The sequence below is a fragment of the Penicillium expansum genome (assembly GCF_000769745.1).
Source record: "Penicillium expansum strain MD-8 chromosome Unknown contig198, whole genome shotgun sequence".
Classification (NCBI taxonomy): Eukaryota; Fungi; Ascomycota; class Eurotiomycetes; order Eurotiales; family Aspergillaceae; genus Penicillium; species Penicillium expansum.
Genome location: NW_015971402.1, coordinates 120,471 through 135,625, shown reverse-complemented (window position 1 = coordinate 135,625; position 15,155 = coordinate 120,471). Strand labels below are relative to the sequence as shown.

The 15,155-nt window shown below is 49.1% G+C and overlaps 6 protein-coding genes across 6 annotated transcripts; 3 read left to right on the top strand and 3 right to left on the bottom strand.

The window, feature by feature from the left end:
* Positions 1-1,097: 1,097 nt before the first annotated feature.
* On the top strand, positions 1,098-3,570 carry triA (uncharacterized protein; the record flags this gene model as incomplete). The annotated part of the gene is made up of 3 exons (XM_016743568.1): positions 1,098-2,810; positions 2,881-3,336; positions 3,397-3,570. 3 exons carry the CDS (start codon positions 1,098-1,100, stop codon positions 3,568-3,570), a joined length of 2,343 nt encoding a protein of 780 aa, XP_016596275.1.
* A 535-nt stretch (positions 3,571-4,105) lies between these two features.
* PEX2_062960 (carboxylesterase/lipase family protein) lies at positions 4,106-5,755 on the bottom strand (the record flags this gene model as incomplete). The annotated part of the gene is made up of 1 exon (XM_016743567.1): positions 4,106-5,755. One exon carries the CDS (start codon positions 5,753-5,755, stop codon positions 4,106-4,108), a length of 1,650 nt encoding a protein of 549 aa, XP_016596274.1.
* A 612-nt stretch (positions 5,756-6,367) lies between these two features.
* PEX2_062950 (carboxylesterase/lipase family protein) lies at positions 6,368-7,993 on the bottom strand (the record flags this gene model as incomplete). The annotated part of the gene is made up of 1 exon (XM_016743566.1): positions 6,368-7,993. One exon carries the CDS (start codon positions 7,991-7,993, stop codon positions 6,368-6,370), a length of 1,626 nt encoding a protein of 541 aa, XP_016596273.1.
* Positions 7,994-9,017: 1,024 nt separating this feature from the next.
* On the top strand, positions 9,018-9,831 carry PEX2_062940 (uncharacterized protein; the record flags this gene model as incomplete). The annotated part of the gene is made up of 3 exons (XM_016743565.1): positions 9,018-9,123; positions 9,187-9,449; positions 9,517-9,831. The coding sequence occupies 3 exons, from the start codon at positions 9,018-9,020 to the stop codon at positions 9,829-9,831; spliced, it is 684 nt and encodes a 227-aa protein (XP_016596272.1).
* Positions 9,832-10,424: 593 nt separating this feature from the next.
* On the bottom strand, positions 10,425-11,392 carry PEX2_062930 (GNAT family N-acetyltransferase; the record flags this gene model as incomplete). Its single annotated transcript, XM_016743564.1, has 3 exons — positions 10,425-10,757; positions 10,811-11,174; positions 11,301-11,392. 3 exons carry the CDS (start codon positions 11,390-11,392, stop codon positions 10,425-10,427), a joined length of 789 nt encoding a protein of 262 aa, XP_016596271.1.
* Positions 11,393-12,589: 1,197 nt separating this feature from the next.
* On the top strand, positions 12,590-14,916 carry PEX2_062920 (putative MFS transporter; the record flags this gene model as incomplete). The annotated part of the gene is made up of 9 exons (XM_016743563.1): positions 12,590-12,672; positions 12,726-12,814; positions 12,927-13,003; positions 13,058-13,128; positions 13,186-13,477; positions 13,529-13,600; positions 13,673-14,380; positions 14,471-14,575; positions 14,677-14,916. The coding sequence occupies 9 exons, from the start codon at positions 12,590-12,592 to the stop codon at positions 14,914-14,916; spliced, it is 1,737 nt and encodes a 578-aa protein (XP_016596270.1).
* Positions 14,917-15,155: the final 239 nt, after the last annotated feature.

Below are 15,155 nucleotides of genomic sequence, written 5' to 3'. Positions count from 1 at the left end.
GGGGGGGGGTTGATGTGATCTTGCGGTGATTGAGAGGTAGGGAGTACGTCTATGGATGGAGTAAGGTACAACCTGTCGACGTATGGAGAGCGGCATACCGGGAGATTTATTGATGTTTTAAAATTTATTTTATGTAATCGAGGTTCTATATAGATTTTAAGGAGAGCCGATATAGAAATACAGAGTTAGGAACACCATTGATTAGACCGCTACATTTCGACATACGAATCCACCTACAGTCATAAGCCCGGATTGGATTAAGCGAGACTACTATGGTTAGTATACAGTATATTGCAACCCCTAAAGCTATCTAAAGCTATCTAAAGTTGACAAGAAGGCATTCGGAAAGATGGGATGCTGAGGTGCAAAGTAGTTCGGTATGTGATGGAAGCAATACGGCTGTTGGCTGACTGAATCATATCTTTGGGGATATGTGCCTCTACTTTATACCTGCATTACATAGCTATCCATCTTTCCTCCGCTGAAATTGTAGGTTGATGCAAGGACATGTATAGTTCCAAAAACGGCTTAGCGCATAAATATATGCCTCAGGTGTCAACGCCAAGACATCTCGAGATCACAACCGTGGCCTTTTTACCATCACAGAGGACTCAAGAGGTTAAAACACATATATCACGTCAAAGGCTGTTAGATACTTGTATGAATTGGGTGGTTTCCAAAAGATAATAGACATTTTCCATAGCTTGCTCTAACAAAGCTCTCCGAATGCATCATACTTCCAAGAGCTCCGTTTTCCACGGGAGCTTCGCTGGACATTTTTGAGCTCCAAAGCTCCCAACGTAGAGCTTAGACATTTCTGTGATCGATACAAATTGACACGCTATACAGACCATTGGACCTTGATGTCGCCGGTTCCCTAAAGCGGCGACGATCCTCTCAGCTCCCTGATTCGCGCAATTCCGCAGTTCGAGAACTTCTCCCTTCCTCTTTGTCCATCCACGCTCATTGTCCCGCCGCCTTCTTTCTGCTCCCCGACATCTTGCGATACGATCTGAATGTCGCGATCGCCTGTCGCGTGGATTTCTTGATAAAAGTGCTCGCGTGGTCGAAGTGGTCCCGAAGTGGGTGCAGTCACGATGGATTTGCGCACGATCATGAACACCGACGGCGGCGCCTCCAATCCTCCACCTCCAAGCAACTCGGCCAGTTCTCCCATATCCGATCAAACCCCCCAAAAGCGCCCGAAGAAGGCAGCTTCTTATTCAGAATATCCTACACGTCCGTCCCAGCCTCCTCCGTTGCAATACCCACAGCACGCTTCCCCAGAGCGAAGCTCACCCTACGCATCCGTTCAATCGCCATACCAACAATTCAACTCGGGCCCAGTGATTAATACAGCGGTGAGATCTCAGCGCAGTCAGACACCTCCACACGTTTCGACATCGTATGGTCCCGGCACGCGTGATCCATTTGGCGCGCCGGCATACGGGTCGCATCCCCAACATCCCGGGGGTCCTCTGGTTTCGCCATACACACCACAACCGCTGAGTGCTGGACCGCAACACCCGGAACAACAGTCTTATTTCGCCCAGCAGCGTTCCCAACAGCGCTCTCAATCACTTCAATCGGTGATGACAACACCCCGAGCTCCAGTTGAATCTTTCCACAGCCCTCCTGTTGCATCGCAACCTCTTCCATCGCAACACTTCTCTCCCACTGCACATCGATCTATTCCCGGCACCCCCCTAGGTCCTCCTCCTGCCTTTGCCACACGCCAGTCGCCATCAACTGCCCGCCCGCCCTCCTCCGGACACGATTCCCCCGGCAATCCCCTATCCAGCCCGAGGCCCACACAGGAGGCCTTAATACGAGATCAGGTTCCAACGCAGTCACCTGTGACCCAGCGCCAGTTCTCCCCGCATACTTCTCAACCCTCTGAGCCGACTCACCTCTCTTCGGGTGGCTTAAAGCAAGAGCCAACCGAGAGCGCCAGTCCCAAATCCATCTCTCGTCACAATAGCATCGTCAGGGCGTCCGAGTCAGGGCCCGCTAGTCAAATTCGTTCTTCCGAAGACCGAATGCTGGTTGAGAGTCCCACCGCACAAAAGCCCACCGTCGCAGGATCAGATTTCCTAACTTCGCCATTGGCACCGGGCAGTCAAATGAACAGTTCACCCTCCGCCGCTCGTGGAGGCGCCCACGCCGTGGACATGGAAATCGACCACGAACCACGTGTCGATGCACAACAGCCCAAGCAAAAGAGAAGGAGGTACAACGAGCCTCCGATCTATGCTCGGCTGACGCCCCGCAACACAAGTAAACGCCCGATTATTCCCAATCCCCGTCCCCCGGTTCCAAAACATGCGCGACAAAGCCAGCAGGATCCCTCCGCGGCTGCTCGCAGACGGTCTTCCTCGATAAAGGCTGTCACACCCGTCGCACGGGTCACACGAGCACCTGCTGTTGCTTCACCAAGCACAAGTATGCCTCGTGTGCAAGCTACCCCGGCCCCGCCCGCTTCCTCACTTCGTTCGCAGGGTAATTCGCAGACGATAGGCTCGCTAGGACCTTGGGAGCCGTCCATTACTGGCTTCATTCCACACGAGGAGATTACAAAAACCCTTTGCGATTTCTTGTTTCAACATGTGGTCATGAGAAATGATGTGAATGCTGGACCAGCAGGCTCTGCTGCTGCCGGCCAGGGGACCATCGTCGAGATTGAGGCGAAATTGGGCCATATTATCGACATGGACAGCAGAGACCGGATTAACCTTCCAATCTTAACCGAGAGCGTTCTCAATCGGGAGAATGCGCGGATTCGGACATCGTTTGAAAGTAAAATGACTGTGGTAAGTTGATTCCCCAATGTCTAGCAAGGATACCTTGACCCCGATGAAGTTTACTTACCATGATCCACAGGAGCAACACCGAGCCATGAATAATTTCCTGAATGAGGCTGTGAAAGCGTCAATGCCCCAGCCCAACTCGACCCGAATCCCACTTGCATACGTGCACAAAAAAGAACGCGACACCTTCTACGAGATTCAAGCAGCTGACTTGCCCCCGGTGATCCGTCAAAATTTGAACCCGAGACACAAGCCCAGAGTCCGGGTGACGACCGATGAACGAACCGGTGAAATCCTCGCGAAAATCGTCAAATGTCGAGTTGCCGACGTAGACGTCTGCAGTCCACGGACGACCGTAGACTGGCGCGTCAGTGTCAATCTGGAAATGGAATATACAGGCGACGTCAGCAATCTCCCAGTGATAGATGCAGCTGTCATCAAAGGCGGACGGGGCGATCGCATCAAAGATCGCATGAGCTACAGCCACTTGGCCTACCAGGTGGACTTGACTCAGGTAGCCAAATCCGATGTAAGTTTACTCAAATGTCCTGTGTCACCCCCAAAAACCAGTCTTCTGACCATACCACAGCAACAACCGGGCAAGAATGAGTTCGACCACGAGCTTGAAGTTGAAGTCTCGGCTGAGGAAATTCGTCGTCAGGGCCAGCTTGCTATGTCGGGTGATCCTAAGAACCAGTACGAGGATCTCGTCAAGGGCTTTGTGGATAATATTCGTCTGCTGGCTCGAGCGGTGCCGCCATGATGGGCTTTGCCGCTTTGTATTATGTATTTTTTTATCTGCTACGCTTTACTGGGGTTTAGTTTGTGGTTCACTGCAGATATGGTTTTTGGTTTTGTGGTAAAAAGTACGCACTGCAATAGACATTGTGCATGGGTTATATGTTGTTTTAGGGCGACATTATTTCCAAGACAAAGGAATGTCCCAGTTCACCATTTTGATTACCTTGGTTTGGCTAGATATCTCCTGTGTAGATGTAAGAAAGTAAAAGACAGTAATAACATCCCACAATACTTATTGATGACAGATTGAGAACATTAAAGATAGCATCACCACATAAGTATATGCTGCACATGCTCTTGTGATAAATAACAAGGTATATCCTCAGTAATACCAAGAAACTATGCTTTTAAACATTGGAATACGAAATAATGATATACGAGTGATTATATTCACATCATGGGATTGGTCTATAATCTATAACACATATCAAAAAGAATGAATGTAAGCTTTAAGCCATACACTGGTTCACATATAGACCATATGCAAAAGTTGAAAATCACCAAGCAGGCAGATGGGATGTCCATTTCTGCAAGAATTGGATTCGCTTGCTGTTCATGGTCAGAGGACCCATTCCCCACGAATCGCCCAGCCACATAGTTTTCCTAGGGGACTTGGTAGTGGGGTTGAATTGCGGCAGCCCATTCCCATTAGGGTTTCCAGTGCGGATGAAGTTCGCCCAGTAGTTGGCCATCTTGTTCTCGACAGCATAGTCCTCGCTGTTCCATGTAACATTGGAGTACGAAGCGTAGGGAATGTTATTGAATGTGTACCAGAGCTCGGAACCGTGGTAAGCACCTCCATCGCGGTTCTCGGCAGGGGCATGGGTGAAGTAGTATGCATACACGTTGCTCTTTGCGCCGCCTGCAGCCCAGTCAACAGCCCAACGCCAAGTGCCGATGCGGCTGAGATCACGGTAGAACTCTTTGGCGCTTTCTGAGGCTTGGGTGCTGTTTGTGCCAGGATATAAAGCGAAGAATTCATCTGAAAGGTCTCCAAAGAGGTTGCTGTACAGATCGTGGTAGTTGGAAGCAGTGTAAGACAGGTCTGGGCTGGCACCGGACTCGTCCTTGTTGCTTCCAGTGAGAATGGGAATATCGGCATGGGAATTGCTGCGCAAGGCTTCCGAGTAGTTGTTAGGGAAAACGTATCCGTCGATGTTGGGTCGCCACATAGGGGGTTCCATGAATGTGGCAGAGAGATTAGCGAAAGGAGTCCCTTCCCAAATGGTATCGGAAAGCGAGTCGTATTCAAGGAGAGCTTTCATAGACACATTCCGCAACTGGGCAATGGATGTCACATTCATCTCCTTCAGGAAAGCAATACCCTGCTTTTCAGCGGCTGTCTTGGTCCGATAGCTAGTGGCAACAGTTCCAGTCATGGGATCGTGTGTTCCTCGCGCACCACTTTCTGAAATGATACCTTCGGCGAGGCCCTTGGCCAGCGGGCTCCACATAACATCGAGGGCACTAGCCGAGCCAGCGGATTGCCCACCAACGGTGATTTGATTAGGGTCACCGCCGAAGAGTTGGATATTCTCGTTGACCCAGTGCAGAGCCGCTTGTTGATCCAGAATGCCGTAGTTACCAGAGCTGTTATGGCCCGATTCAGCAGACAATTCGGGGTGCGCAAGATATCCAAACGGTCCCAAACGGTAATTTATGGTCACTACGATGATGTCTTTCTGTGCCAGGCCAGTGCCGTCGTAGGTTTTGACATCACCTGAACCACCGGTGAATCTTCCTCCATAAATCCAGAAAAGAACCGGCAGCTTCTTGGCTGACATATCGGTCTGGTTCTTGTAGGCCGGAGTCCAAATATTGAGGTAAAGACAGTCCTCACTGGTTGTGGTCTTGCCACTGGAGAAGATGCCAGCATTGCCGATTGTTTGCGCGCATTGTGGTCCGAATTCGGTCGCATTCAGCTTGCCCCATTTCAATGGACCAGCAACCTTTGTCCAACGGTTTGCACCTGTAGGAGGCTGTGCGTAAGGAATGCCTTTGTAGACGAAAGCTTTGTCGCCTCCGCGGAAGGGAGAGAGACCACCATGGATTGTACCGTAGTGAGTATCGATAACCGGGGGACTCAGGGCAGAGGCGAGAGACGAGCCGCAGGCTGCTATGCCAGTGAGTGTGGAAAGCAGCTTCATGGTAGGTCTAAAAGAATGGATGAGATAGATCAAAGCGAAAGACTGATGACTATGTAAGGATAAAGATTGTGAGCTCAAATGTTATACCGATAGCATGCGTTCTTAATATATCGAGACATGGAAATGCTCCCAGGGGATGATACGCGGCCGCTGAGAAACGATCTACCCTCCATGTTTCCTCATCAGCATATGAAAGTGATGATTACGGTTTGGGTCCACCCCACATCTTCGGTCATAACCCGTTTCAATTTGAAAGTAAGGGTGCGACTTCGGATATAAATGTGGAGTTGCAGATCTTCCTCGGGGCTAACGGGTTCGTATTCGGGGATGGGAGATCGTAGAACTACGTAAGAATTGAGACATACAGGTGTCATATGGTCGAGTGGAGTGTACTTAAATATCATGCTCTAGTATAGGCTAAGCACCTTACCAAGCTCCCGAAGCTGTTATTGGTAGATTGCTAAAATCCGAGACGGCCTGTTTAAAGCGTGCGCCGAAGTGGAGATGCTAACACTAGGATGTTTTGGTCTAAGTACTTACAAGGAAACTATACAACACAAATTCTATCTCACATGGCGGAAGCGCCGGATTCAACAGTAAGCCTAGCCCGGCTTAGTACTGGTGCAAAGTAGACATCCAGCGACGGAGGAAGCTGATGCGCTTCTTGGACGCAGCGATTGGAACTGCGCCGAAAGATTCGCCAAGGTGCATAGCAGAGTAGTTGCTGGAGGACGGAGGGAAATGGACCAAGCCGTCACCGTTGGGGTTACCCGTGCGGATAAAGTTGGCCCAGTACTCAGAGATCACAGATTCAATCTTGTAATCGGTAGCATTCCAAGTGACATTGGAGTAGTCCGAGTAAGGAATGTTGTTGAAAGCATACCATATCTCAGCACCGTGGTATGCGCCACCCTCCTCATTCTCCGCAGGAGCCTTGGTGAAGTAGTACACGAAGACATCACTCTTCGCACCACCGGCAGCCCATTCAGCGGCCCATTCCCAAGTTCCAACGCGGGCCATATCGAGAAGTACAGCGTCGCTGTTGTCACTGGCCTGGGTGTCCGTCCTCGCGGGGTACAGAGAGAAGAACTCAGAAGAGTAGTTGCCAAACACCTTTGTCCACAGGGTCTTATAATCAGAAACGGTGGAGGCGCCTCCATCATTCTCGTTCTTGTTGTTGCCAGTCATGATGGGCACGTCAGCGTGGGCGCCCAGCTCCAAAGATTCGCCGTATCCGTGAGGGAACACATAGCCGTCGATAACGGGACGCCAGCGGGGAGGTCCAGACCAGAGGTCAGAGAAGACAGTGCCGTCAAAGTAATCGTCTTCCATCAACTGGCCTTCATCGATAAGGTCGGCCATAGGGAGCTTGCGAAGCTCGGCAATCGACGAAACGTTCATAGTCTTCAGGAAAGTGACGCCAAATTCCTCAGCAACATCTTTGGTGTTGTAGCTGGTAGCAACACTACCGGTGGCAGGATCATGAGGTCCGCGAGCACCGCTCTCGGCAATGACACCGTGGATCAAACCACTGCTGAGAGGACTCCACATCATATCCAATGCACTAGCAGATCCCGCAGACTGACCACCCACAGTGACCTGGCTGGCGTTTCCACCAAAGTTGGCAATGTTATCTTGAACCCAGCGGAGAGCAAACTGCTGGTCCAGAATACCGTAATTTCCAGAACTATTGTGTCCAGACTCGGTGGACAGGTCAGGGTGAGCAAGGAAGCCAAAGGCACCGAGGCGGTAGTTCATAGTGACAACAATGATATCCTTGGAAGCAAGACCGGTTCCATCATAGGTGATGACATCTCCGGACCCTCCTTCGAACCGGCCGCCGAAGATCCAAACGTAGACGGGGAGGCTTTTGTTCTTAATCTCGGTAGCGGAGGTGGTGTTGTAAGTAGGAGTCCAGACGTTTAGGGTCAAACAGTCCTCGCTGGTCGAGTTCTTTCCAGAAGAGAAAATACCAGCCTCAGAATATGGCTGGGCACACTGGGGACCGAACTCAGTTGCTTCGAGCGTCTCAGTCCATGAGTCTGGCTTGGTGGGAGGAGTCCAACGCTTCGAGCCTGTGGGAGGTGCGGCATAAGGAATGCCCTTGTAGACAGTTACGCCGTGTCGGAAAGGCGATGCTGCACCCTTGACAGGTCCGTGGTTGCTTTGGATGACCGGGAAACTGGTCACCGCAGCGAGTGCCGGAGTGGCAAGGAGAATTTGAAGGAAGCTCAGCATTGGGACTTTGAAGATGTTCTCGGTTGATTGTTATGTGAGGTACGAATTCATCGAGAGGTGGATGAGCAGGACTTTATATAATCCATGGATACCGGTCCAGCTCTAGGATCAAAATAGTTTCATTGGAAATCGATAATTACGCGGACTATAGACTAAGCTCGCTTGGAGCTCCTGTTGGACAATGATTGCATTGCCTGAAGATGGAGCTGCCCCAGTGGTAGCTCTTGGCACATACCGATATTCACACTGTAGAAGAGACCAATGGTTGTCTGTCAGGCCGCGAAAGGTGCCGCGTGGCACCGCTGAAGAAGCATGTTTATTTGATGCGCCGGTAGATCGGCAGTGGATGTGCTCCCACGATACAAAAAAGGTGAAGTCGGCAAAAATAGAGTCTCAGATTATGCCGAATGTCCGAGATACACTAGTTCCAATATAGAAGTCCACGCCGAACTAAACATCATCTGTTTCTTGGCTAACTAATACGACACTACAATGTTTCATGAGATTTTTATTTCATAATTTGATATATCCAACGTACCGTATGACACATTTAATTATGGAAAACATCCATCAATCATGTAGATTTGCGTACATAAAATGAGCTATCCCAAATAGGCAGTCGGACGCGCTATCGGGAACCCACATGATCTACTGGCGCCCCCGCATTGGATTGAACAGCCCCGGGCCATTCGAATTTCCAACACTTCCAAGGACAACACTCCAAATCCGGCATGTCGACCCGCTCACATCAGGGCTGCTGGACTTGTAAACGACGGCGACGTCGCTGCGACAACACGCGCCCTTCATGCCAAAATTGTGCCGATCGCGGAGCTACGTGCGAGGGCTACGAGGTTCGGCTAAAATGGGGTACGGGGATTGCGTCGCGCGGTCACTTTACTGGTGCCGATAAACCGGTTAAGAGCCCTGTACCACCGAGGCCGAGGGGAAGACAGAGGGATCTTAGTAAGGAGAGGAGAAGGCGGGTGGAACTAGAAAATTCTGGTCAGCGTGGTCCATGAAAATCATGCGGTTATTTGATATTGATTGGTCGGTAGCTTTAGATGCGAGTCCGAGGTTAGAGCTAGCGGCTTCGCAGAGGGCGGTCGAAGATGAGGTTCTTTTCAATGAGTGTGAGTTTGCAGCAGGAAACTACCTGAGTATGCTTTTTCAATGCTAATACTGATATTGTGTAGTTATGAATAACGGCATTAACGTGCTTCATTCGACAACAGCAAGAGATACCATGCTTCATCCGCGTCTTCCGCAGCTTTGTCAAGAATCTAGCGCCTTGTATTCTATCTGCATTGTATTCCAACTCGCATTATCGAGTACAGTCAGTTCTCAATTCTGCGAGTACTTCGACACTGCATTAAGGACCTTTCGATCAGAACTAGCGTGCAGCACAACCCTATCTGATGGGACGTTGACTTCGGGGTTGCTGCTGTGTAGCATCGGGGTGCGTAACCTCAACTTCTGTGTCGGTTATCCTCTGAATTAAGGTTCTGACGTCGATGTGATTACAGCTGATGCACGGCCTGCCTTGGAGTATGCATTTAGAAGGTATGCACAAAATTCTGCAGAGCCACGGCCTCGATGATTTGCACCATCAATCTACCCAAACTCAATTTCGTATCCACCTCCTCGAGGTGATGGGGGTGTTGGACCTGGCCTGCTTTTCGGTCGGTCGCCAGGCTCCAGGGATTGGTATCTGGCGCCGGTATTGCCAGCCCGCGATACCGAGGTATGGTATTGAGTCGGTCAGCGGTCTTCCTCGTACACTACTTGATATTTTTGCTGGGATAGGCGCAGAGACTACGGAGCAGACTCTTTGGGACTGACCTGGCGATTCAGGGAACTTTTTACAATGTTACCTATGGGAGGCTCATCGGCTGGCCGGTATACTGAGGGTCAGGAAACAGGCTCACACTTCTTCTACCACTATTCCCAATAATACTACCTCGGCATGGCGGCAGCCTGCTAGGTGTCCGGCAGATACATCCGTTCTTGTTGCACGGATCCTGGCTAGTCTTGATGCTCTCCGTCTTGCGTCAGCTGAACGCCCAACGGAAGATGGCCTCATTCAGAATGCGATTGTGTTTCCTATGTTTGTCGCTGGATCGGAAGTCGGTATCCTGTGTGGCAAGCCGGAATGGCAACAAACCATTAGAAAGGGGTTGCTAGGCTCCCATCAGTGCGAAATTCTTCTTAGTCTGCTGGAAGAGTTATGGCAGAAGGGAGATCCGAATCTGAGTGTGCATGAGTTGGCTCGACAAAAAGGGTTGGATATGGGCTTGATATGAGTCATGGATGGGTATGATTGTAAATATAATATAGCTTTATGTTCATATGACTATGAGATATTCAAGCTATTTGCTAAACTAGGACCATCGGTATAAGCGTTGATCCATCTCTGACCTATGATATTGGATTTCTACAGCGTTGACTTTCCTGGATGCACCATGACCCAGTGCTTGAATGCATGCTCTCCAGTTTGACTCGCACCATCCACCAGTTCAACCTCTTCGGCAACCCGAAACCCAAAGCCCTCGTAGAACCTCACGTTCTCCTCTCGGGTACATTCAAGATATACCGGGTCGTCATGAACGTGTTCTAAGATCCATCTCATCACGCCCCCACCTAGTCCGCGTGATTGTAGAGAAGGGTGCACGGCAACAACCTCAAGGTACCATAGCTTTTGCCGAGAGTACTTTGCCCTCAATAACTTTAAACTGGCTTCATGTCCGTCGAGGAGCATTTCAACGCGCTAAGATAGTCGAGTCAGCACAACACCAGAATAAAAGTCAGCGCTTTGCTTACCTTGTTCCTCGCCCCACTGTCATGCGCTGGTGCAAGGCAGTTCAATAACCACAACTTGCATGCAAGCCATATTCGCGATAGGGACCAAGGCTTTCGTCCCGAAGGTGGGAATAGAAACACCACCGCACCGGCGTCATCGTCTTCGTGCAAAGACGTTTCGGGATCTTTCTTTGACAATGCGGCATCAGGAGAGACGGGGGTCTCTGTCGACAATTGGTCTCTACCATTTGTTGGATAATATTTTGCCATTTCCCTAACGTCGGCAGATTTGAATACCTCCCCCCCGAGCATTATACGCTGGATACGACGATACTGCCAGCTCCATCTGCCAGTATCCTGCTCAGCCCACGGTGCAGCATTTGGCCTTAGCCATCGGATTAAAGGATCAGAAGAGAAAGCAAGATGAACTGTTCGTGCGATGGCGGGAATAAGATACTCTACATGATAGATCTTGTATCAGTTTCGGTTTTCACCCCTGCCACAAACTTACCCCGGATCTAGTAGAGAGACAGAGAGAAGGAGAAAAGCCGCACCTTTGTAGACAGGGAAGAGGTCAACCTTGACCAGGGCTTTGACAATCATTTTCTCGAGTCTTTGAGAATGGCTACTGAAAGGAACATAAATAGGAGGATTAACCCATGCTTATCAACGCTATAGCATTCTTCCCAAGTTGGAAAGTACTGGCGGAGTTTTGTGTCGAGATAGATCCAGAGAATTTATAAGCGACAATCTAGTCGAATAGAGTCTTCGCTAGGCAGAAGTTAGTGAGTCGAGTGTCTTAGCTCTGTGATGCAGTTCTTGATTGCGTCCACCTACCGCATACGGTTAAGGGTTGTCGGCACAAGCCGACGTAGCTACGGCAGGGTTTAAAGTCCATGCGCTAACCATATAATTGAGCCGCCGTTTTTGCTGCATTGCTCTTATTTACTATGATTAGAACAGGATGAAACGGAGTGTTTAAAAAGAGTGTTTAAAAGAGCGTGGTCTACTAGTTTGAATAAGTTGAGCCTATATCTTTGATGTTACTACTTTTTCTCTCATCTGCCGCGTAATTAGCCCTGTGGCTGCTCATTTCCAGTATACTATTGATTGTTGTACCTTCTTTTTTGACTCTGTAGCGTCTAGTTCGCTCGGTGATAAGCATTCATCTTCAAGCAGTTACATGCAGAGTAGTTTGTTGCGGCTTTTGTAACATTGAACAACCTAGACTCGGTCACAGGTCTGTGGCAGGTCTGCGATAAAGGATGTTTCATTGTTCATGTTCCTTTGATAGAATCATACAATGGAATCTTTTTAGCTTCTGCTCTCTGATTCACGCGACATATTGTATACATATATAAGGTATGAAAGCAGATCTTCCCCGGGAAATGTCAATTATCACTAAAACGATACCTATTTCCTATCATCTATATAATTTTGGGGGAACTTGTCCTTTTTATGTCCCCCCAAGTAAAAACGAACGCTATTCCTGACCTTGGAATGGATAATTTTCCAAGATTGCCCATGTGAAAGGGAAAACCAAAAGATAAGACAGCCTTAACCAGCAAGCCTTAATCAGCCCTTGAATAACCAGACTCTTTTCCAATTCAGGACCTTTCTCTCCGCATTTCTAATGGACGTGCGACTCCTGCACACCATGAGGGCCAGAACACATGGCTTATCTCTCTGCCTGGATTATCGGATCGGTAGCATCGGTGGTACTGGGGTAAAGATATCAACATCTATCATGTGCAGCCACTAGGAGACTTTCAAAGTGAACTAATATTTGGCTATATATCAATGTTTGACCATGCCTTCATAAAGGTTCTTGAGTCAAGATCAAACTTCTTCCTGGCAAACCTCTTCCGGATTCACTCACCTCGGTCATTTGATCCTTTTACATCAACTACTTCTATTGAGCTTCTACATCTTCTAGCGTTGAACTTCAACTAGCACACACCGTCACCCCGGAAGCGCAACTTTATCTATACGTACTTCAAACACTCGATGGCGGACCTCCACGCAGTATGCTCTTTTGAGCACGAAACGGACCAGCCTCCGGGCACGTTCAAACTGATTCGAGGTTAAACTTCTTTTATCTCCTGGGCTGGGCTGTTGCTGACAAGTCACCTTCCAGACAGTGAGGCAGATGAGCACGGCCAACCTATTGTCGTTCTCGACCCGATTCCCTCGTCTGACCCTAATGAACCTCTAGTGAGTTGCCCCTCGAATTCTGCTTAAGTCACTAGCTAAAGGAATTATATATAGAACTGGAGCACGATGCGCAAATCTGTGAATTTCACGATTGTCTTGGCCATGACCATACTCATCTTCACGGCGTGAGTGAGAAAAATCATATTTTATAGGACATACTGGTAACATTACTCTCATATCAGACTCAATATTCAAGCCATCTTTTGGCAGCAGATGGCCACTGATATGAAAGTCACCTACACCGAATTAAACAACGCGATGTCGGTAAATTTCGTCGGTCTCGCAACTGGCTGTATCTTCTTTATTCCATTTGCGAAAAAGTACGGCCGGCGACCAGTCTACATCGTTTCAACGGCAGTGATGTTGGCAACATCATTTTGGTCATCCAAAATGAACAGTTTGACAGAGCTGTATGTGACCAACTTGCTGCAGGGTTTGGCTGGTGCAACCAACGAGTCGATAGCTGAGATAACAGTGAGCTATATCTTTGGGCCGATAATAAGGTGTCCTGCTAATGTCGCACAGATTGTCGACTTGTTCTTTTTGCACCACCGAGGAAGTATGAATGGTCTATACCTGACATGTGTCATGATTGGGGTATGTCTTCCAACCCTATCGCTTCACCCTATCGCTTCAATATTGATGTAGCGTAACTAATACAATTCGCAGAGCTTCCTGACCCCCATGGCTGCAGGGGCGCAAGCCACAGAGCACGGCTGGCGCTCGTCCTATCAGACCATGGGGATCTTCAATAGTATCCTTTTTGTCATCTTCCTCTTTATGTACGAAGAAACGAAATACATTCCTGCCATCACTGGGCAAGCCGACCCTACCCTTGATGAAGACGATCCAGCTATCTCAATCAGAGAAGATAATCTGGATAAATTTGACTCAGCACCCGCGACCAAATGCCCTCCTATAATTGAACAGGCTCATTCCCACCGTGTGCTAGACCTTACCATACCGCAGAACTCATGGCGCAAGCGACTTGCTCTGGTAACGCCAACACCAGAACCAATCTGGCCGCACTTCTACAGCCCTTTCTGCGTGCTCATTTTCCCGGCCGTGGCATTTGCCGCCATTCAATACGCAGCTGGAGTAGCCTGGTTGACTGCAACCTCGAGTGTCCTGTCACTTGCATTCCCAGAGCCACCATACCTCTTCTCCCCTGCCCAAATCGGATACACCAGCGCTGGTCCCCTGATCGGGAACATTCTCGGTGCAGTATACGGCGGGTTCCTCGGTGATCGGTCGATTTTGTACTACGCAAAACGGAAAAGGGGCTATTACGAGCCCGAGATGCGGTTGTACATATTACATCTTCCGGCCATTTTTATGGCAGGCGGTCTTATTATGTTCGGTGCAACGATCTCAAGGGTAAGGCAACCACATTCACAGTAAAAGTTTGCATTTGGGCTGAGGCTCGGTTGAGGAGTGAGTGCTAACATTCTGTGTTCTGGGTTGTAGGGAATGCACTGGATCTGGCCAAACATCGCAGGCGCCTTCTTCGGGTTTGGTTTGGGAAGTATTAGTGATGCTGCATTGGTGTTAGTCATGGACAGTTACAAAGAGGTATGATTGGTTGCTCTTCAACCTATCTCGTTTCGATGATACACCCTATATGATACATCTTTTGTTTCAAGTGAGCCGCTCTTACTAACACCCAGTTCTAGATCACTGGTGACGCTTTCACTGCTGTGGCGTTTATGCGCAATGCGGTTAGCATCGGCATTCCATTCGCGATATCTCCATGGATCCAGCGCAATGGCATACAAAATATGTTCATAGCGTGCGGAATGATGAGTTTAGCCATTACTGGCACAATCATTCCAATGATCATTTGGGGCAAGTCTGCTCGGCGCGCATTGAGAGGCCGATATCTCGATATCGTGGAGCGTGGGCATTCGGTTTGACAGCCTGCTGTGGTGCATCTTTACGTCATGGTCTGGATCTTGCATGTTTTGCTTTTCACATTCGGGTTTTCCGACTGGAGGTTGGTGGAATCTAGCTGCCTGGGTTATGACACTTGAGTTGATATGGGTCGGGCCAGGTACATTGATGATTAGAGCTTTTATTGGACACTCCAAATGATAAATTGAACTTATTGCCATTATTACCATGACGTTGCGGGATTGTATGTCTTTCCGAAGAG